Here is a 23,690-nt window from a genome sequence, read left to right as displayed (position 1 = left end):
TTAACCTTGGCTTGAAGTCTACTTTATTTGATATGAGTATGGAAACCTCTGCTTGCTTCCGTAGTGCATGTGAGTGGTATGATTTTTCACAACCTTTCACCTTCAGTCTGTGTATGTCTTTTCCTATCGGATGAGTCTCCTGGAGGTAGCATATTGTTGGGTCCTTTTTTTAATCCAATCTGCTAGCCTATGTCTTTTGATTGGGGAGTTTTAAGCCATTAACATTTAAGGTTACTATTGAGACGTGGTTTGTATTTCTAGCTATATTTGCTTATTTTTGTTATTTTATTTGAATTGGTTTTCCTCTTTGATTAGTGTTTTTTTTTTTTTTTTTTAGTGTATTACCTCCCTCTGCTGGTTTTCATTGCTGTTTTTCATTTTCTCTTCATGTAATATTTTGCCAATGATGTTTTGTAGTGCTGGTTTTCTAGGTATAAATTCTTTTAACTTTTGTTTATTGTGGAAGGTTTTTATTTCATCTTCAAATCTAAAGCTTAATTTTGCTGGATACAAGATTCTTAGTTGGCACCCATTGTCTTTTAGAGCTTGATGTATGTTGTTCCAGGATCTTCTAGCTTTTAGGGTCTGTGTTAAAAAAAATCTGTTGTCCTAATTGGTTTTCCCCATATGTAATCTGATTCCTTTCTCTTGTGGCTTTTAAAATTCTCTCCTTATTCTGTATGTTGGGCATTTTCATTATAATGTGTCTTGGTGTGGATCTGTTGTGATTTTGTACATTTAGCATCCTGTAGGCTTTTTAAATTTGGATTTCCAATTCATTCTTCATGTTTGGAAAGTTTTCTGATATTATTTCATTGAATAGATTGTTCATTCCTTTGGTTTGGACCTCTATGCCTTCCTCTATCCCAGTAACTCTTCAATTTNATGATGTGTTGTCTTGATTTGTTTGTGGTACTTTCTTCCCTTGTCTTTTCATGTTGCTCCTGTTTTTTCCTTTCTAGCTCTGTGGATCTGGTGTATTATTGTTTTTACCCTATAGAATATAGTGCTCTTGTAGGGTTCCAAGATCTCTCCTTTGTGGGGAAGGACAATATTAACAGATCCCAATATCAACAGTACATCACTTATGAACAAATTGTTGTTATCACGACATTAACAGTTTCGTCTCAATGTCCAGAAATCTTGGATTCAATTATTATTTAAAATATAATCAGTAGTTTCATAAAAAGTTTTATAGTTTCTGGCCTTGGACAATGAATTGGGGGTCAGGCGTAGGGTGATATGTTGAGGAGAAAATATGTGTGGGTATAGAGTTAATATATCTTAGGAAACATGAGGGATAAATCTAGTGAAGAGGGTTAGTAACAGGAGAATAGATAGGAAGTAATTTGGGGTAGACAGTTACATGGGAAGATAGTGGAGTACATAAAACAAACACGCATATGTATTTCGAGAAATACAGGATGTAAAAATAGTATAATTTAGAAGGTGAAGGAAGAAGAAAGAGGAAAAAAAGGGGAAGAAAGAAAGAAAAAAGAAGAAAAACAAAAAGAAAAAAAGGGCTTATGCAATTCCTCTATATTATATTATTCAGGTGACTCAGTCCTCAAAGTTCTATTTCATGCAAAGTTCTTGGTTTTATATATGTTGGGGATGTGAGGCCCAGAGGATAGAAGAGTAGAAGAGAACAACAACAACAAGAATCTCATTTCTTTCTTGCTTCTCTTCTCATCCAGTAGGTGGACTTGTCTGTTTTAAGCTGGTAACTCTGCCCTCTGGATGGTGTAGGTAACCAGGGTGAGAAGACTGGACCTGTTGTAGAGCGTCTGGAAGCTGGGAGTGCTGCTCACCAGTCCCAGGAGGGAAATAGCGCCTCACGGGTCTTTTTTTGTGACCATTCGTCTGGAGATTTCTCAGATCCTGATCTCTCCAGACTTTAGTCCTCTCCTGTCTCTGACTTATCAGGTCCCAACTGCGGGACCTCTCATCTTCAGGCTCACACCAGGTGGGCGGCACTCTGTTTGCACTGCATTCCTGTCCAACTAAGAGCTATTCTTGTGTTGGGTGGCCACTGTGCTGAGTTATCGCTGCTAGGGAGGAGGGAGGAATTGGATATCAGGTACCTGCTCAAATGGCAATCCAATCTGATAGCCATGCCCACCAAAAATAGCGAGGAAGGTTTTCCAAGATAGAATTGGTCTGCTTCCAGTGCCAGGGTGTCTGGTAATGTCGGGGGAGCTGGCGATTCACTTGTGCTATGGATAGGTAGCAGCTGAGTGACCTGTGTGGGAGCGGAGCGCAGTCTGGAGTTCTGCAGAGGTGATGATAGGTGGTTCTGCTAAGCTGCTTGTGAACCTTCTGTGAACTAGAATTGCAGGCTTTGGGTCCAGAGTCCAGAGACTTACTCGAGCCCAGAGGCTCTGATTTCTGTGTGGGTGGTCGCAGCACTGGTGGTTTCTGCGAAAATCCACTGTATACAGGTCTTCTCACACTCTCTGAGATGTTGTATTCCATTTAGGCGAGACCTTGTGGAGTCCCTGCCTGTCTGCTTTCTTGGTTTCATGCCACAGAGCAGCCAGATACAGGACTTCCTCTATTCTGGCCTCTTCCCAAAGTCCTGTGTAAAGATTCTTTTAAAAAGTTTTCTTATCCTCTAGAGGGATGTTTTAAACATAATTTATTTTACTTTAGGCATTATCATACATTCATTTTTTTTTAATTGACTATTATTTTTTTCCCATGAAGATGTTTATTGCATATTTTCTAAGGACCTGCAATTAATTAAAATCTTGCCAAACTTCCTTATTTATTATCTAAATACCATAAATTATTTTCATTTTATTGTTGAGAAATCTAAGAAATTAAGTGGTTGAAAATGACCGTAAAAATTATACAGGTAGAACTAAATTGGTAAATTATAAACTTAATTAATGTTTAATCTCCATTAATAAGGATGACTGTTTGCATGCTCATTATTTAATGTAGTATTTAAAGAAAAGATTTATACATTATTATTCATGTTATTTCATCAGACATAATAAACAACACATAATAAAATTTCATCATAAAAATGTTATTTTTATGAGATGCTATGTATGACCATATAGATTGTAGCAATTCTGATGGATTATAACAATTTGATTATTAGTAGCTTGTATCCCACTTTAATAGTTTCACACTTAATATTATTTGTTGAGTACCTTCATTGTGCTTTTAATGGGCTTTTTTACTGGTGTATTATGCATAATAGTAGAATTCATTGTTAGATATTTGTACATGCATATGATATAACAATGTAATTTGGTCAGATTCATTCTCTAGTACCTACTTTTTCCCTCTACTTATCCATCTCCCTGGTCCCCTTCTACATTGTGCTTTTCATTGATTACAGCTGGGTATCATAACTGGGCATTGCCTCTATTTACATGGAACTTACTGCATAGGAAATATACATCACACAAATAATGACTTGACCCTGGGTGAAGCACCAAAACTGTAAGAACTTACTCTTTGTCTAGGTCTCTGGCACTGAGCTCCATAAAGCCCTTGGAATTTACTGAGTAATGGTAGTGTCTCTTCTTACTCATGAGGAGCCCCTACAGAGCATACTTGAATTTATGCTTATGAAGGGACTCAGGGTGGGATCCCTAGAAAGCTTCAGGATGGAAGCTCATCACCAGACAAACTTAACACGTGATTTGAAGATGAGAACTTTTAGTTTCACCTCATAGAAGGTTGAGGGACAGCTGGAAAAAGATTAAAAACCCTGGAATACCAAGATTCAGAGAACTTTTGTATTGGTGGACACATATTCATGTGCAGCAAAAGTGGCCTACCCAGAAAGATTGTGGAAGCTCTGTACCCCGACTCCTTTTTTTTTGGTAGTAGAAACTACTGAATTTAGGACCTTTTGCATGCTATGCAGACACTATATCTGCAAGCTTCACAGTTTTTCTTCTTGGGATGGTAGGGATTGATTCCAGGGCTTTGTGCGATGCTTTATCACTGAGTCTATGCCCCTAACCCCTATCCATATTTTATTCTGCACATTGTTTGTCTCTTTACTAGTGACTAAAAGTGAAGCACTTTCCTCAGTTCTGTGAATAGTTCTAAAGAATTATGGAATCTGAGAAGGGAGTTGAGGGAACCCTTGAATTTGTAGCCAGCCACGAGGAAATGTAAGTAACTTGGAGCTTCTGTTTGTAAAGTAGTGACTAAAGCTGGTGACTAAGTGTCAGAATTGAGTCAAATTTTTGTACTTGTTTAGTACCAGGAAATTGAAGACTTAGTGTGGAAGAGAGATCCCACAGGAAAGAGGCAGCAAAAGAATTTTCTAGTAGAGAAAGAGCATGTGTGAAGACTCAGGTATAAAGAGGTTATACACTTTAAGCAGATGACAGACTTCAGAATTGATATTTATATTAAAAATTTCCTAATTGCAGGGCTGAGGCTGTAGCTCTGAGTACTTGCCTAACATGTGAGGAACTGGGTTTGATCCATAGCACCACATAAAAATAAACAAATAAATACAGACATGATGTCCATCTACAACTACAAAGTTTTTTTTTAAAAAAATTCCTATCTATCTCTCTCTCCTTTCTTTTTAAGAGCACCCTCCTTCCCCTACCCCCCAACTTTCATCCCAAGCACTACGTCTTCTATTACGTGTAATTGTCTAAATGCAAATAGGTGAATGTTTCGAGGCTGTCTATAGGGCTCCTAAATACCTAGCTACTACCAGCACCCTGATCCAATCACCTGTTAATATCCCCCTTCAGTAGAGCAATCTTCTAAAGTAGCCAAGACATACTAACCCTCATACCATCATAGCACCTAACCTAAACATAAAGTCCTAAGAACAAACAACAAATCACTATATGCATACAGAACCCGGAAGCCTTTTATGAATTGAATGAATCAGCTCTAAAGTAAAATAAAGCCCAACATTTCTAGGCATAATCTCCAACCACAAAGGAGAGACAACAGAGATATACAAAGCCATAACAAATTTATAGGAGAAAGCAGTTACATAGCAGTCAAACAGAGCTGGAAAGTAACGTAAACAACATGAAAATACAAGGGAAAAAAGGATTACAAACAATGCAGGACAACTTAAATCTACAGGAGGACCTAGAAGCATCAGAAACATGGACAGGGAAAGAAATCAAGGCATACCTAACTCAGATGGAACGGAATATTAGAGAAGACATGAGATAGCAAGTCCAAGCAATTAAAGTATATTTTGAAAATGAATTAAACAAATTCAAACTGCAAAGAACGAGCTTTACCAGGAGATAGAGATTTAAAAAAAAAAAAAAAAAACAACAAACAGTAATCCTAGAAATGCAGGAAACCATAAACCAGATTAAAAACTCCAATGAGAATATTACAAATAGACTAGATCAAGTAGAAGTCAGAACATCAGATAATGAAGACAAAGTTTACCAACTTGAAAAGAATATAGTCAACACAGAAAAGATGCTTAAATCTCATGAGCAGTCTATCCAAGAGATATGGGATCTCATAAAAAAACCAAATTTGAGAGTCATTGGGATAGAAGAAGGCATAGAGGTTCAAACCAAAGGAATGAACAACCTATTAAATGAAATAATCCTAGAAAACTTCCCAGAGATGAAAGATGGAATGGATTGCCAAATCCTGGAAGCCTACAGGACCCCAAACATCCAAAACCGTAATAGACCAACTCCAAGACATATAATTATGAAGATAGCCAACATACAGAACAAGGAGAGAATATTAAAAGCTACGAGAGAAAGGAGGCAGATTACATTCAGGGGTAAACCAATTAGGTTAATGACTGATTTTTCATCACAGGCATTGAAAGCGAGAAGATCCTGGAACAACGTATTTCAAACGCTGAAAAATAATGGATTCCAACCAAGAATACTGTATCCAGCAAAATTAAGCTTCAGATTTGACAATGAAATTAAAATATTTCACGATAAAAAAATTCCTAATTGCAATACAGAATTGGTGATCAAAACGAAGAAACTATTTGCAGGGAGACTCATTAGGCCATTGGTGTGATATTTCAGACAAGAGAAAAATAAAGGTTTGAGAGACAAGTGTAATGAAAGTAGAGGTGAAAGCATATAAGGCAACACAGAAAGTACCCAATTTTTTTAATGAAACTTATAAAATATGCTTGCACTGGAAAAAAAACATTGTGCAGGTAGCAAATGCAAAGCATAAATGGTAAAATTTGAGATTCAGGGTGAGATAGGAAAAAACCTAGTTTATGTTAAGGTTTGTATTACTTCGATTAAGTAATTATATGAATCACAGTTTCTTAATTTTGAAAATGAAATCAGTGTTTTCTGTTCTGTTTCACAGTATTTGTATCAAATGTGATAATACATGTCAAAGCACTTGGTAAATGTGGAGTAGGTGGATGCTGCTATTACTTATCTGTGTTTCTTTCAATTATCAAAACACAATAGAAGCTAGCCAGGTAACATTTTTTTGTGTGGTTATTTTCACCTGCTCTACTTACAAATGAGTCTTCCAAATCAGTATTTTAGAGAAACTCATTCTTGTTTTAAGTGAAGTCATTTCCCCAGAGGTCCTGTTTCATTAACAGTCAGTTCATACAGGTGCCTTTGATCATTTTATGTGGGTTGCCAACTCTCCCCTACAGGGTCTTAACAAAGGATTATGAGTATGTATAATTGGATGGGACTGGGAGAGCAGTGGTCACAGCTTTTAATCTGGAAATAACTGAAGAGAGAGAGAAATGTTGATAGCCAGGATCCATAATCAGTCAGTCACATTTTAAGAGGTCCATATGTTGAAACTGCTATCAAATGTAGGCATTTATCAGGGACCCTGGAGTTGATTCTATTAATTGGCTGCTCCCCAGAAATACCAGTACCTGATTTTCATTTTAATGCTTATGTGGATAACTATCCTAGGACAGCACATTATTATCAGGACAGGAACATTCTTGTTCTCTGCTGCATCCCCGGAACCTACAAGTGTTTCTGGCTCAAGTAATAGCAGTTGAATAAATATTTGTTGAATGAGGCATTTCTATCTTACTCTGTTTGGACTGCTATCACAAAATAGGTAATTTATAAAGAATTAAAATTTATTGATCCAATTCTAGGGCCTGGAAGGTTCAGATCAAGGTGCCAGTAGGTTTGGAGTCTGGTGAGGGCTTGTTTTCTATTTGATAGGTGGTGTCTGTTTGCTGTGCCCTCACATAGGGGAAGGGATGGACAAGCTCCCTGGGATCTCTTTAATAAGGTCACTAATCCCATGTGTGAAGGCTCTATCCTTATGCATTATATTTCTTTCTTAGTCACTTGCCACTGCTTTGTAAATTACCACAGATTGGTAATTTAAACAACAAGTATCTCACAAGTTATAGAGACTGGAAGTCTAGTGTCGAGGTGCCAGTAGATCAAGTTTCTATTGAGGGCCCACTTTCTGGTTTGCAAGTAGCTTTTTGCTATGTCCTCACATGGTAGAATAGCTCTCTCTTCCCTCCTTAAGAGCACTAACCTCTTTGGTCAGGACTCTGCCCTCATAATGATCACATTGGGATTAGGATATCAATAGGTATTTCAAGAAGGGGACACTAAAGTTGTCTACTGTAATGCCCACATAGTCCAAAGATTCTAGTTGATTATTTCCTTGATATCTCTCATATCTTCTTCTCTTCTTCTCCATCTTCATTGCTAGTTTCTGAATCTGTCATGTCTTCCCTGAATTTTTAGTTTTAAAACTGATGTCCTCCTTCAGATCTTATACTGGTCAACTACCCTTCCTATTACTGCATCTCTAGAGTAATAATTTAGCTAATTACTCCCTTGCTAAAATACTTAAAAACGGTTCCCTTTTACTTAGCGCAGAGTTTATAGCTATGGTTTTTCTAACACAATGATATTTTATAATCAGTTGTGAATTGTTAGATGTATCAGAGAATATCTGTGTTGTCTTTTATGAAAATGATTCTAAAAGGAGATATGTGCTATATTTGTAACTTATCTTTTAAATGATTCATGAAATCACCGAGGCAGAGCAGCTAGAATATGCATTTTCTTTGCTGCTGAATATGGCTAGAAAGAGCATACATCTAAATTAGACATCACAAGAAAGACAAACATAATACTTTTCTCCAATTTTTTTTTCATTATGGTGACACTCTGTTCACTTTGTGACTTTTATTTATACTATATTTTGACATAAGTGATTGTGTGTGTGTGTGTTTAGATAAAGGCATGAATTAGTTACAATATACTTTTTAAAATAGAAGTATTATACATTTTGTAGTTATACATTTCCAACCATTCAAAGAATAGGCCAAAATAAAAGAAAAAAGGTTAATCAGAATGATTGATGACAAAAGGTATATGAACACAAATCCAAATAACATTTTATCCACTAAACAGTAAACTTTCATTCCAAATGACTATTTTTTCTACAGAGAAATGTTTACACTGGAATATCAACTGAAATATTATCCCAAGTTTCAACATGTGGTTTATTTCTCTTATTATATGAAGATCTTTGCTTTATCATTAATGATAAAAGGCTATATTAAATGGTAATAGGTATTAATATAGTATGAATAGAATAATTTACTTGAAGTGTTAGAGTACAGAGAGATCTCAAGGTCAGCAGAACAGCTGGAAATTAGGGAAATCCTTAAAAAGCCAAGATAAGACCAGCTCTGCCTAAATCCTTGATGAAGTGCCACATTTCACAGGCTTAGGAGAATCCTGTACAAAACCATGCTAAAAAGCAGTGGTTTGAAGTCATAAGAACATAACAGAGATAACCAGCTTTATATCATGGATTAGTTTGCAGTTTGAATCCAGGCAAGATTATTAGAATATAATCTCAATGACCCTCAGAAAATAGGAAAACAGTGTTTCTGTAACATGTTATCTACAGTGCCCAGTTGTCTACAAAAACATTGGACATGGAATTAAACAGGAAAGATTATCCATTCCTTAGGAAAAGGTAGTCAGTAGAAACTGATGTTTAGCCCCACAAAGACTTCAAAGCAGGTTTTTATAATTATACTTAAAGAAGTAAGGGAAAATAGGTTCAAAGAATTAAAGAAAATTTGGTATCAGTGAATGGACAGGTAATCTCAGAACAGTGAAAATTATTTTTTAAAAAATCTGGAAATCTTAAAGTTGAAAAGTATAATTTCTAAAATTCATTTGGTAAGTGAACTAAAAAAGGAGTTTTCTTTTCCTCATAAAATATATCTTTATATTTGAGCTGCTGCTTGTTATTGGCCAATAAGAACAAAATGATTCTGAATAAGTAAGCATGTGTTGAGTTACATAAAATAGAGGCCTGGTTGCCTAACATAGACTTCAGAAATTTTTGAGTCTGTCATATGTAATTTTATTATATATTTATTACAAATTTTATAATATATTTTGCATTAACTTTATAATTTTTCCCCAGCATCCCAATCCAGTGTTTTTTTAAATTGATTCTTTTTAGTTGCAACATAATGATAGAATATAACATAATTATAAAAGCATGGAATATAATTTGTTCTCATTCAGTCCCCTGTACTTTCTTTTCCCCTTTCTTTCTCCCACCCACCAAATCCCTTCCCTCTGCTCTACTGATCTTTCTTCTGTTTACTTATAGTTTTTTTCTTTAAATTAGTATCTTGTGGATGTAAGTGATGGCAAGGTTCACTGTGGTATATTCACATATGTACATAGGAAATTTAGGTCAGATTTATTCCACTGACTTTCCTTATCCCATTCCTTCACCCTTCCCTCATTCCCCTTTGTCTACTCCTCTAATCTTAGTTCTATTCCTTTTTTTTTTAATCCTCCCCCCTTATTTTGAATTAGATTACACATATCAGAGAAAACATTTGACTTTCAACTTTTTAGTACTGGCTTATTTTACTTGGCATGATAGTCTTAAGTACCATTCATTTACCAGAAAATACCATACAGTCATTCTTCTGTTTAGCTGAGTAATACTCTATTGTGTATATATACTACATTTTCTCTATTCATTCATATGTTGTAGGGCACGTAGGTTAGCTCCATAGCTTATTTATCGTGAATTGTGCTGTTATAAACATTGTGTGGCTGCTTCACTATAATATGCTGATTTAAAATCCTTTGGGCATGTACTGAGGAGTGGGATAACTGGGTCAAATGGTGGTTCCAGTCCAAGTTTTCTAAGGAATCTCCATACTGCTTTCCATAGTAGTTTCATCATTTTGCAATCCCACCAGCAATGTATGAGTGCACCCTTTTCTTCACATCCTTACCAACACTTACTGTTACTTGTATTCTTAATAATTGGCATTCTGACTGTAGTGAGATGAAATCTTAGTTTTAATTTGCTTTTCTCTAATTGCTAGTGATATTGAATTTTTTTATATATTCGTTGGCCATTTGTATTTCTTCTTTTTAGAAGTATCTGTTTAGTTCCTTTGTCCATTTATTGATTAGGTTATATTTTTGTTTTGTTTTGATTTTTTTCCTGTTTTGTCTGTTTTTGTGTTAAATATTTTGAGCTCTTTCTATATCCTGGTTATTAATGCCTTGAGGAGCAGGTGGCAAAGATTTTCTCCCATTCTATAGGCTCTTTCTTCATATTCCTGATAATTTTATATGCTATGAGAAAGCTTTTTAATTTGGTAACATCCCATTTATTGATTTTTAATTTTACTTCTTATGCTTAAAGAGTTTTTAAGGAAGCCCGTTCCTGAGCCAACACATTGGAATTTTGGGCCTACATTTTCTTCTACCATTCATAGGGCTTCTGCTCAATTCCTAGGTCTTTGATCCACTTTGAGTCAGTTTTGTGTGGGATTGAAAGATAGGGGTTAAATTTCATTCCACTACATATAGATGTCCACTTTTCCCAGCACCATTTATTAAGAAGACTGTCTTTTCTTCAGCAAGAACAACAACAAAAAACAGCTTGAAAATATCAGAAGACCCAGTAGAAACAGGTGTGTTCTAATAACAAAAAGATTGCTGAAAAACAGGTAGATCCTAAGAGAACTGTGAAGTAGTCTAATATACATATATGTGCATTTCTAAAAATATAGGTGAGAATGAGGCATAAAAATATTTGATGAAACAGTGGCTTAACACTTACCATATTCAGTGAATAACATTAACTTACAGATCCAAGAAACTTATAGAACACCAATAAGGATGAACATGAAGAAAATCATTTCTAGGCATATCCTAGTCCACTGTTAAGATAAACAGAAAAATGTTAAAGTCAGAGGAAAATACTACTTATTACTTATACTTCAAAAGAACAACTGATAATATTTGTTCCTGGTGTTAAAATTTGAGCTCTTAAGGGGGAAAAAAGGAGTTTTGGAAAACTTACATTCACCAATATAATATGTGGTTTTGGAAAACTTGTAATCACCAAAAACTTCCTAGTACTTCAGAAGCCTTTAAAATGACTTTTGTGGTACTAGCAAATTGATTTTTTAAAAAAGTTGTTAACATTTAATGAAATATGTCAACATTTAGAGATCTATATAAAAAGGATCTGTATAATTCTACCCAGAATTTTACAAGACCAGTGCTTGATTCTGAAAATTATACACTGATTTAAAAAAATCCATTCAAAGTACAAAGTAAGCCCATAGAGTTTAGTGTAACATAATACAAAAAGTTAATGGGTGTGCTTTCTGATGTCACATTGTAACTACTGTGAAAGAAACTACTCTCTAGGGTTTGTCATGGTATCAAAAAAGAATAATCACAGTTATCTGAACAACTTCTCCCTTTCCCAACTACCCATGAAAGGACAGATTTTATTCTTATACCTCAACCAGAATAACATATTGCAAAAATTGAGTGCAGAAACAGATTTGAGAATGCAGCTTTTTTCTTTTAAGTCAGATGTTAGAGACTTGAAAAAACATAAGTTGGTATTCTTTAGTTTTAAAAATTACAGCCTTTCTTTCATAAAAATATGCTTTTTATGTCAACATGTAGTAGGTTTATTGTTAAATGAATTTATAAATTTTTTTAACTCTATTAGTTCTAATTTCTAACACAATAAAAGTCAATAGATATTCTTCATTCTAACAAAAGCTCTTTGGGATCCCCCAGTTTTTTTGTTTTGTTTTGTTTTGTTAAGTTTTAAAGGTATACTGAGACTAAAAAAATTGAGAACTGTTTTGAGCCTGTTCTGCCTCTACCTTCAGACAGCACATTCCTTGACAAGCAGCAGACTGGAAAATTGGAAATACCTTGTAACCCAGAGATTAGTGTTCTTGAGTATATGATAACTTTCAATTTTTGTTGGTATCATTATTTTCAAGTAAATGGTACAGCATGCAGTAGGTGTGCTGCCTACTGCTTCCAATGGCAATCTTCTCTTGTCTTTCCTTCTGATACTTGCTTCTAGACTTTTTACTTTTACCAGGGAACTTTATCAGGAAAGCAGATAAGGACTTTTGAAGTAAAGAAAAAAAAAAAAGTCCTTACTTTTTTTCCCTCCTTTTGTTACATTTAGGGGTTATCAAAGGAGAGCTGTTAAAGTATTAGAGGACTTCTGTAGTGGCCTGCATGGTTGATTGCTGTACTGTATTTCTCTCTCTTTCCCAGTATTCTTGATGGCTTTGTACTTGGATTTGAATTTAGAATATCCCTTGTTATAAATAAGCTTGTTGCAGATCCAGTTGTATATTAAGACAAACTATTGTCATAAAATCAGACAAATGTTACTGTACTCTGACTTCTAGCCCTCGATGTTTTCACCTAATGTTTTTAATGCTTAAATGTGTTTGGATGGAAGGACTAAAACCAAGTTTTATTTCCTTGATATCTGAGAGGCTTGCAAGTAATAGGATTGATCATTTTCCCTTGTGTTAAGTTCAAAGAACTTTATGATATACTTTTTGAATCTTATTTTATTTTTGAAATGATAAAGATTTTCTATGAGTTTGCAAATGTCCATAGTTCTGAAAGTCATAGAAAGCCTTTACCAGAAAAGAACACTTCTAATTTGAAGCTGTCAATTAGAAGGGTATCTGTTTGGGTCTAGAAATAAAACCTGATTACCTACCAATTGACTTCTTGAATTACAATTTTCCTTGTGTTTTCTTAGGCCAAAGAGGAAGAGGAAGCTTTTCTGGATTGGAGTGATGATGATGATGATGGATTTGATCCAAGCACACTTCCAGATCCAGATAAATACAGAAGCTCTGAAGAATCAGATAGTGAAGACATGGAAAATAAAATTAGGTATGCTTTTACCATTGGTATTATTAAGTTTGTACTTAATACTCACATGAATCTTCTCCTTTTAATGAATCCCAAAGACATTTTTTAAAATATTATTCCAAAAAATTTTTTACTTCTAACATCCTGAAAACCCTGCTGGTGTATTAGATCACTAATACAAATATCTCAGACCTTTCTAGTCATTTTAGAAAGGATTTTTAAAAAATTATTTCCGTAATTCCTGCTAACAGGTAAAGGTGTGATGTAAATTGTTTTCTTTTTCTTTCTGTATTCTTTTTCTCTCATCTCTTCCTGAATCTTTTATGCTTAACTCTTTGATGAATTAGAGTAAGTACAAACAGAGGGGGATTTTATTTTGACTCACTATCAAAGGATTCTGTTGAGAGTTCTATTAAAAATTGCCTTTGAATTTCATTTGGGGTAGTGGATACTGGGAATTAAACTCAGAGACACTCAACCACTGAGCCACATCCCCAGCCCTATTTTATATTTTGTTTAGAGACAGGGTCTCACTTAGTTGCTTAGTGCCTTGCTTTTGCTTAGGCTAGGTTTGAGCTCGTGATCCTTCTGTCTCAGCCTCTGAGTCACTGGGATTATAGGCATGTACCACCTAGCTGGCCTGCCTTTGAATTTCAAAAGAGCAATTATATTTTCACATTTAATAACAAATAAGATATTAGAAAACAATATAAATAACCCTTGACAGTTTTCTTTCAATTTAAAATCTATTCATTTGGTGTCATCTATTTACCACCATGCCAAAAATAAGTGTGATGAATTGAATAAAGCTTTTACTTATTCAGCATTTTTTTTTAGAGTACTGGGTATTAGATTAAATTAAGATTATATTGATTTAAAAGTTAAGAATGCTAGACTTCATAAACATCTTAAATCATTGAGCAGGAGGAGTTAAGAACTAGTGGCAGATAAAGTTAATAGGCTTGAAATAAAGTTGAAGCTTGATGGAACCCCTGAAGTGCTGGCCAAAGGAGTTTGGAATTGCACAAATAGGCCATAGAGAGTTACAATTTGTTCTTAAACAGGAGCAGATCTCCAAAAGATTATCCTCTAAGGAGAAAATGCTGTGTGGAGACCTTAAGTTACTCTTCATTTAAATCTTGTGCTCATTTAGACACAGAATTATTTGGTAATAGGGAAAATTCACATGTCCAAAACTCAGTTGTACCAACTAATGCCAGAAACTTGAGGTACGTGCTATTAGACTACTGGGGAGTGAAATACTAGACAATGCAATACTAACTTTACTTCCACAAAAGGCACCATAGGTAAAGATAATCTTATTAGGATTTAACAAAATATACAAATGTTTATGCCATTTAGAGTTATTTAGGTTCAGGTCTTATTCTTAATTCTTAAAAACTGACTTTTAAAAAAGAAAGTACACATATGTAGCTTCAGAAAGTTCCTTTTTGCATGTGTCTGAGATCTAGGTAAACTGGATGGTCCATTTTACTACCCCTTATTTTATATATATATTTGTTGTTTTGTTGTTGTTGTTCCTCTTTCAGAGTGGTTTATAGGCTCTCTATTTTAATACATGTGTTTTGACTTACTGCATGACTTTAAACCATTAACTTCCAGATGTTTCTGTTTGACTCTCTGGAGGGATGTTAATTGGTTCTTACAATTTGTTCTGTAGCCATATTTTGCATATCCAATATACCTTTAAAAGATAGAACCCATCTTTGAAGCAGGTTGTTGGCAATCCTGCATGTGATTTGAACAGGTTTTTTCCTTAATATTTTTATGAGAGTTTCTGGGGTCATCCTTCATTTGTGTTGTACAGACATTCCATTTCATATTTGTCATTTTTTATCATCATAATGACACTTCTCTATTATACCTACTTAATATAACTAGTTCTCTTATAATTTCACATGCTGCATCCTCTTAATTAGCCTGAAAATGTTTTATAGCTTGAAATTCTATCTTTATTTTATCAACACTTAGAATTGAGCCCCTATTTCCATCCTCAGTATTAGCATCACAAGTACAGAGAAGACCCTGAAATATTTGAATTGATTCATTGATATTTGGAGACTTATAGGGTTAAAATATATAATTATAATTATGTAATTGGTCCCAATGGTTTGATGATGGACAGAATACAGATGGTTGGCAGGTTGGGAAAAGCCAAGGTTGGGTAAGTGTAATGGACAAACAGGGAGGTAGGGTACCCTGAAAGATGCCAAAGCATCTTATTGTAAAGACAACAATTCAAATGGAAAATAGTCAAGCATTATGTGAAAATTAAAACAGTTGTAGTTTAAGGCACACCTAGTAAAAGATTAAAATTGGTCAACTTGTCTCAAGCTAAAGACACATTCTTTTTTTGAGAATATCAACCAGGGCTTTATTATTAACATGAGGGTATTATTCCTTAAGTATATTCAATACTTTTTATGTATGAGCACAGTTTATCTAGTTCAGTTCCCTCTTCCTACAAATGAAGAAACCAAAGCTTTAAGGGATAAAATAATTTATGTCCATGATCACAGTAAAAATTAGGGACAGATTTGCATAAATGAAATTGATTTCTTAGTTTTACTACCACAATCAGGTTATCCTGGGTTTCTCCAACTTTAGGAGAGGTAGGTTAGGAAAACTTCCTAAAGACAAATTTATTTGACTGAAGACCTGGATCCATTTACAAACTAGAGGGTAGATTTGACTAAGCCATGGTTTTCCACTGTGTTAAGCAGTTACATTGCTGTGATAAAATATCTGAGTTAAACAATTTATGAGGAAGAAAGATTTGCCTCACGGGTTTCAGAGATTTTAATCCATGGTCTCTGGCCCTGATTGCTTTTAGGCCTATGGAGAAGCAATACATCATGGAAGAGAAAAGCTACTCACCTCATGTTGACCAGAAAACAGAGAGGATGGGGCTGTGGACAAATTATATGCTTTAAGAGCATGCCTCCAATTACCTACTTCTATCAACTAGGCCCTAGTTCCTAAAGTTTCCACCACCTCCTAATAGCCTATTAAACTCTTAGTCCATCAGTGGATTAATCCAGTGATGAGGTCAGAACCCTTATGATCTAGTCACTCCCACAAGGCCTGACCTCGGAACATGCTAAATTTGGGACAGAACCTTCAACACAGGAACTTTTAGGGGATATTCCAGATCCAAACTATAATATTGCCTTTAGGATTATTGACATTCTGGTCCAGAAAATACTATATTTAGGGAAAGCGGAGGCTATAGGCTATTTAGTATTGTCCCTGGCCACTGACAGTACCAGATTCCCTCTCCCCATCCCCTGGTTCAGATAACTAAAAATGTCTTTAGACATCACCAGGCATACTTTGGGGAAGCAAAATTGCCCACAGTTGAGAACTAGGAGACTAGATTTTAGTGCAAGTAGTCCTCCTCAGCACAGCTTCTATCAGTCAGGTGGAACTGGTACAAAAGATAAAACCTGTTTGTCATTCCAACACTAGAAGGCAGGATTTATGGTGAGCTACAAGTAGTGGTCTACATGTACAGTTTCTTTTCATACGCTGATATTCATCTCCCTTCCCCCCTTTTTTGGTATCAGGGATTGAACTCGGGGGCACTAAATCACTGAGCCACATACCCTTTTTATTTTTGAGACAGAGTCTTGCTGATTTGCATAGAGTTTCACTAAATTGTTGAGGCTGGTTTTGAACTTGCAATCCTGCCTCAGCCTCCTGAGCCACTGGAATAACAGGCCACTATACTCAGCTCTTCCTTTTTCTTTAAATTACCTCATTGGCAATGAATTAAAATGTATGTAAACAAAAAACAAAAATTGTTTTGGATGAAGAAAAAGTATTTACAAGGCTATATACTGTAGAATTTTTTAAAAATTTAGTTGTTGATAGACCTTTATTTTATTTATTTATTCATATGCAGTGCTGAGAATTGAACCCAGTGTCTCACACATGCTAGGCAAACACTCTACTACTGAGCTTCAATCCCAGACCCTACACTATAGAATTTTGACAGTAATAATTGCTGCTGCAACTGCAATTTACAATAATAACATGAGTACAATTTTCCAGTGTTGTTTCAGTTGACTACCTCTTCTTTTTCTTTGCTTCTCAAAAAAAGGATGGTGTGCTAAGATTTTTGTGATGTCATCTTTAGAGGAGCTTCATAACATTTTCACAGGCTTATTTGCTTTGCTCTTTCTAGCTTCCACTCAGTAATTGTTTCAGCAGCTCATGCTTCTGCCTTGGTCATCATTGTTCTCCCAGGAGGTTATTCTCTGTATATAAACTTGGTGTTTTCAGAGATGAGTTCATTCTTATGAGACTAGACACAACAATTAGAAAATGCCAGCATGAAGTAGTTTCATTTAAATTTCCTCTGGAATTTCTTTTTCCCTCACTTTGCTGACACTCATAAATATTCAGCATGAGTGGCACTTTTGTCTCTACATGGAGAGATACTTTGTCAGTAGGAAATAGGCAATGGAGAGCCAGATTTAGTGGAGAATGGCTGAATCTGGAGTCATAGTTCCTCCTTAGGGAGGTCTGACAGGATTTTTAAAAGTTCGTATTTCTACCTTCCTTCTCAGCTCAGTGCATATCTGTAGTAGAATTTAAAATACCCTCAGCCCTCTGTGGAATTATCAAAATTTCTGTCTCTAGCACTAAGATTCCAAAGGGATTTCGATGTATGAGATTTAAGTTAGTATGACTAAAAAGAAACCTTTGCTTAATATGTGGTCCCAGCAAATAGGAAAATAATGACCTTGAGTTCCTTTTAAGGAGATATAAGAAAGTTGCCATGAATCTATTTATCCTCAAAAACAGAATTATGAACTGGGAAGGCTGGTAATCTACCCTTAGTACAGGAGGAATTGGGACCTGTACTAAATTCAGGTATCTGAATTTCATCTGAGGCTTTGGTGTGCTTCTTTTGACAACAGGTATAGAAAGAAGAGCTTGCTTTGTTCTCTGATTTCTTTCTTCTTTTTTTTTTGGGGGGGGGGGGAGGGGTATCTTAAAATTTAGTCCAGACTTTTTTTGTTTTTTTTTTTTCTGGCTTTGACCTCTCGTTTCTGCTTTGGAACTATGGAATTAGTATGGTGAATTTCATAAAAGATGTTAGGATTTGTTATTATTGTTATTAAAATAGAGACAAAACAATTTGATATGAAATGTAGTTCCTTGTTTTAGTGGACTTTTATAACATCAAACAATCCACTGGTCTGCTGAGACCTATGCAGAATTGTATGTTCTTTTTTCCAATATATTTTAGGAGAGTTGTGTATCTTAGGGGAAAGAAGACTTCAACTGTTGCAGTTGCCCTTGCGCTCATAAGTGATTATTCATTTCAGATAGTCCATATAATGCGGCTTCACTGTTTTAACAACAACAACAACAAAATGATATTTTTAAAAGATTCTAACTGTAGTGCGAAGAAATGTAATAAGAATATTCTGCATAATTTAAACCATATTCTACTTAAGAATTAAAAATACTTACCTGATCTGTTTCTTTGGTTATCATATTTCTCCATACATTATTTCAAATAAGAATATTTTGAGGCCTGAAGTGTGCTAGGCATACTGAGTGCAGGTACAGGGCTAAAACACTAAACAAGTACCTTTCTTGCTTTCATAGTTTTTCTTTCAGTGGCAATTACAGAGAGTTAAGTACACAATTACAAAACATTGGGATGGACTAGTGCTGTGCTTTATGTGCCTGGGAAAGCAGTGGAGAGGGTTTATGTAGAGAATGACCGTGGGAAGCACATAAATGATAGGCCTCACCTTGGTCTGGTGGAAGAGCCCAGGAAGAGCTTCCTGCAGGGACCCATGTCTAAGCTAAACCTGAAGTGAGTTAAGTCTTAACCTACCAGAGGGAGCAATGGTATAGCCTTTGAAGTGAGAGAAGAGTATCTTTAACCATGTTCCAATTAATCTCTTCTTTCAGTAAGATTGTTCCTTTTAGCTCTGCCTCACAAGCTAAAAGATTTGGCTGTAAGCATGTAATATAAGATTAATTTTGTATGTCTAGTACCATTCATCATATTTTGTTTATGGCCATCTTCATGTGAATTGCTAATGATGTAAATTTTTGCATAGTATTGAATATGATGAAAAGGAAGCAGCTGGATATTCCATATATTCATTATCCAGTCAAATTGAGTTTTTAATATTTATAATCATAACCTTTTTCAAACAAAGAAAAAAGTGGTGGTTAGATTCTTACTACCTTGTATCAGTCTTTGCTTTGCAAACTGTAGCCTCTGACTAAGGTAGGTTCCTTTAAAACAAACTGTTGTGTCCTGTGGTGTTTAGTAGATTGTTCTAAGTTGCCCAAGGCCAGTTACAGCTGTAACTGGTACCGAATCTGTCATAGTTTACACATAATTTCTATGGAGATACATCTATATGGATTAATACATCTTCCTATAAAGAGTAAACCCATCCACTTCTGATATAATTAGCTATCTTACCTCTTACATGGTTCTTAAACAATAGATTGATCAAGGTGTTTTGTCTTTTTTTAATTTGAAGTTTTTATTTTTGTTTTCAAAATATCTATTCTATACTAGTTGGGATTTTGAATGAACTTGCCTATCTTTATAAATTATCTGTTACATGAGCTACTTGAATCTCTGTAGTTTGTCCTAGTATTGAGTTCTATGATATCTCTTCAGTGAGTTTTGCCTAGCAGCTCTCTTTCAAGACTTTTCAGTCAGCCTCATAATATATGGGAGATTTTTCAGTTGGAAAATAAATGTATATGATTCAAAAATGAATTCCTGGAGAAGGAAAATGTGCAGAAACCATAACCAAACTTCTTTTGATTGGGGCAGGATGGGTGTAGCATGCTATTTTATATAAATCTAGTGAAATTACTTGTGATATATATATATAGAGAGAGGATGATTCTCTATTAAAGAGCTCTCTCTCATGTAGTCTGATTATACATGTTTTAAAAACACTATTAACTGTGGTTTCAACTTGAACGTCTTGATTGATAGACTTGTGAATGATAGATATAGAAAAAAGTGAGTTCAGCTTAAATGATGTAATGAATTCATTCTGTGCCTGCCATTCCCCACCACAACCTTCACCCATGTTGGGGATTGAAGCTACGGTCTGGCATATGCTAAGCTACAACTCTACAACTGAGCTACACCCTTAGCCCATTTCTTTCCTTTTAGTCTTTGTAACTTCAGGAGGTTTAACATCATTCCAGTATGCCTAACAGCTTTCAAGAGAAAAATCCCAATCATCTCTACTTATCTGTGAAACATTTGGAAACAAGAATATTTAGGGAAACTTCTAAGGCTGATTATTAGAATAGGGATAGGAAAGGACAACATGATTTGTCTTGGGACAGTGAGGAAGGAGGGTGTAATTTTCTGGGGTGAGGATTGGAATAGTAAGGATCTAGTATGAGAAATGTGGGGTTTAGGAAACTATACTCTTGACTTTGTTTATAGTCTTTTTTGCCCTGTGCTTTCTACTGTGTCATTGATTCACCCATTGTATAAGTGTCAGTGACACTGAGTTGTGAGTTTGTCATTTTTCAGAAGTATCAGGACTGCCTTAAGGCCATGAGGACACCATGAGGCCAAAGCAAAGCATCTTGCTAAAAATAGTGTTCTCTTGGCTGTGGCCCTAATCCTGATGCATGGCAGGTTTGTTCACATTAAGATCATTGAGAATGACTCTTTTGTTTCACATTGCTTTTCACATGTAGAGGTATTCATGTCTGATGTTTGCATAATATATGTTCTGTCACTTAGTTATACCATAATTTCCTTATCAGCCTTCCCTTTCAGAATTTTAGATTGTATTCATCTTAGGTTTTTGGTTCTTTTTGCTTGGTTTTTATATATTTACTTATTTATTGCCATTGTGAGTAATTCTTTAATGAGAAACTTGGTAAAGACTGAATTTTCTCTTTGAAGGGCTAGTGAAGAATAAGACTAAACTGTAAAACTTAATTTTGCCAGATAGCTAAAACATGGGGGATATGCTTGGATAGGTGATCATCTTGAATATTGAAAACTAATCAGTGAAAGTAGTTAAGAGAAAAGCTTATGTGTTTCTGGGGAGCACAAAATGTTCTACATGTGTATTAGTAATGTAACAAAATGTGTAGCCTAAACCCAACTTGGATGATTTTTAAATTTTTTATTATATCTCCCAAATTGCTAGAGCACTGGTTCTGAACCTGGACTCTTCTGATAAGCTTTAGGGGAATCTTGAATATCTTGAAATTGTGTGTAAATATGAGGTGTGGCATGCATGCATCTGGAAAAGGGGGTCTTATTTTTCATCAAATTTTCAAATAGGTTTAAGTATACATTTTATAGAAGGAAATGTATCTAAGGAATAGTGGTGAGATATGCCATTTTCTGCCTTCTTACTACCAACAGCCTTTTCTGGTTATTAGAATTCTGGTCTAAGAAAACACTTTTTCTTCCTCTTGCAGTTATGTTTATAATGAACTCTGAGCCAATCAATCTTTTCTTAGATCAAACTGGTTTTATAAATCTGTTTTTAGTTCTGAGCAACTAGAAGAGATATTCAAAATGTGATACATTCTCAGTACTATTGTACATGCCATCAGAAGGAAACTGAGCAGATTTTATGGAATGTACTGCAGTAATTAATCTTCATTAGGACTGTTGTCATGGCCTTGTAATTTAAAATTTGTTAGGGAAAAAGTCTTTGGTACACCATAGTTGAATACCAAAGTGCCAATACTTACGGATGCCTATGAAGATTTCCAAGACTGATTTTAAATGATCACAAGCTCACTTATTACTAGCTGAAAATTACATAGGAAAAGTCCAAGCTACATTTGATATGAATACAAGGAGAGTTTTATATAAATAGAAGCTCTCATGGGGCACTGGGGTGCTGAACTTTTGCCCATACAGTGGCTTTGCACAGCCAATATTGCAGCATTTTGTAAAAGGACACCCAGGAGTTTCCCTGTACGTGAATATTTGCTATTTCTCCACCTCCAGACACCCACCCTCATCCTGCTCTATCAGTCTGCATTTTCACCTGATCTCTTCCCTTTGCATTTCAAAAGGAAGAGAAAAGGAAAAATCAAGAGCTCAAAAAACTGCACATACATTAAAGAAAGTGTGCTTTCTTTGAGAAGCCCCTTATCTGTGCTTTTGTTAGATTTTTGAATAGGTTAAATAATGATGTTTATCCTCAATTTATGATGTAACATATTCCAACTCTCAAATCCCTAACCAAGTTAGGAGCTGTAACACAGGCACCATGGTACTCTATGGCTGCAGTCTCTTCCAGAATCAAACTTACAGAATCCCCCATGATTTCAGTTGCCATTTTATAACCAAGTTTTTGGAACTACTTGTCCTAGTGTCTTTGCAAGTTTAGTGTTCACTGCACTATATTTGTCTAAAGCATTCCAGAAAGAAGTTGACAAATTTTCTCAGCAGATCTTTTCTCTTTTGTAGTGCCCTAGCCACAGTCATATCACATAGCGCTTGAAACATTATTTTTTCCTATATTTTTGTTGGCACATTTATAATTGTACATAATGGTGGGATTTGTTGTTACATATTTGTTCATGCACACAATATAACAATATAATTTGGCCAGTATCATTCTTCAGTATATTCCCCTTTTCTTCCCTTCCAACCTCCCTGCAGTCCCTTTCCTCTACTGATCTCCCTTCCGTTTTCATGAATCCTTCCCCACATTTCTTTTCCTTTTTCTTCTCTAGTTTCCACATGAGAGAAAACATATGACCCTTGACTTTCTGAGTTTGGCTTATTTCACTTAATACAATGCTCACCAGTTCCATCCATTTTCCTGCATATGACATAATTTCATTCTTCTATGACTAAATAAAACTCCATTGTGTATGTGTACCACATTTTCTTTATCCATTCATCTATCAGTGGACACCTAAGCTAGTCCTATTGTTTGGCTATTGTGAAATTAGCATCTAGAACATTTTTGAGACCTGATGTAGTGATTCTGACTGCGGCATTCTTGTAGCCAGGGAATGTAGTTCCCAGGTTACAGAGGACATTTTGATCTTTTTTTTTTTTTTTTTAATTGAATTCACACATCATTTATTTAAAGTATGCTGTTTAACAGTGAGTGATCTTCCTATTCATGGCAGGTACCAGTGAGCATTTTGTTCTTGTTATGTCACTCACCTTACCCTTTCCAGCATCTTTAAGTCTGTTGGCTAAAGCTTACTAAGAACCAGTGAAGAAGCATTTTAAAAAATTTAGTAAGACCTAGGATTTTCTTCTGCATGAAAAATACATCAGGGGGTCAATCTTTCTCCTTTTACCTTTCTTTGTCAATACATAGGTATTTAAACTATATCTGGTCCTGGCAATATGATCTCAGAAGCATCTGTGTTACAAAAGCAGTTACTCTGTCAGGTGCATGATGTGAATTACATGAGGTTCTGTGACTCAGAAGTCTACTGAATGTCTTGCTCATATGTGTCACTGTGTGTAGGTTTGGA

At 35.2% G+C, this 23,690-nt stretch overlaps 1 protein-coding gene across 3 annotated transcripts in view; it reads left to right on the top strand.

Moving 5' to 3' along the window:
• Positions 1-23,690, top strand: part of Ddx10 (DEAD-box helicase 10) — a 332,924-nt gene that overhangs the window by 231,410 nt on the left and 77,824 nt on the right. For all 3 annotated transcript variants that reach the window (XM_048795730.1, XM_048795729.1, XM_048795731.1), the window contains exon 17: positions 13,063-13,199. In XM_048795730.1, coding sequence (XP_048651687.1) covers positions 13,063-13,199 — 137 coding nt within the window. The remainder of the gene's footprint in view (positions 1-13,062; positions 13,200-23,690) is intronic.

The sequence above is a fragment of the Marmota marmota genome, unplaced genomic scaffold (assembly GCF_001458135.2).
Source record: "Marmota marmota marmota unplaced genomic scaffold, marMar, whole genome shotgun sequence".
In the NCBI taxonomy this organism is placed as follows: Eukaryota; Metazoa; Chordata; class Mammalia; order Rodentia; family Sciuridae; genus Marmota; species Marmota marmota.
The sequence above is the reverse complement of the archived record's forward strand: the minus strand, read 5'-3'. Positions and strand labels throughout refer to the sequence as shown.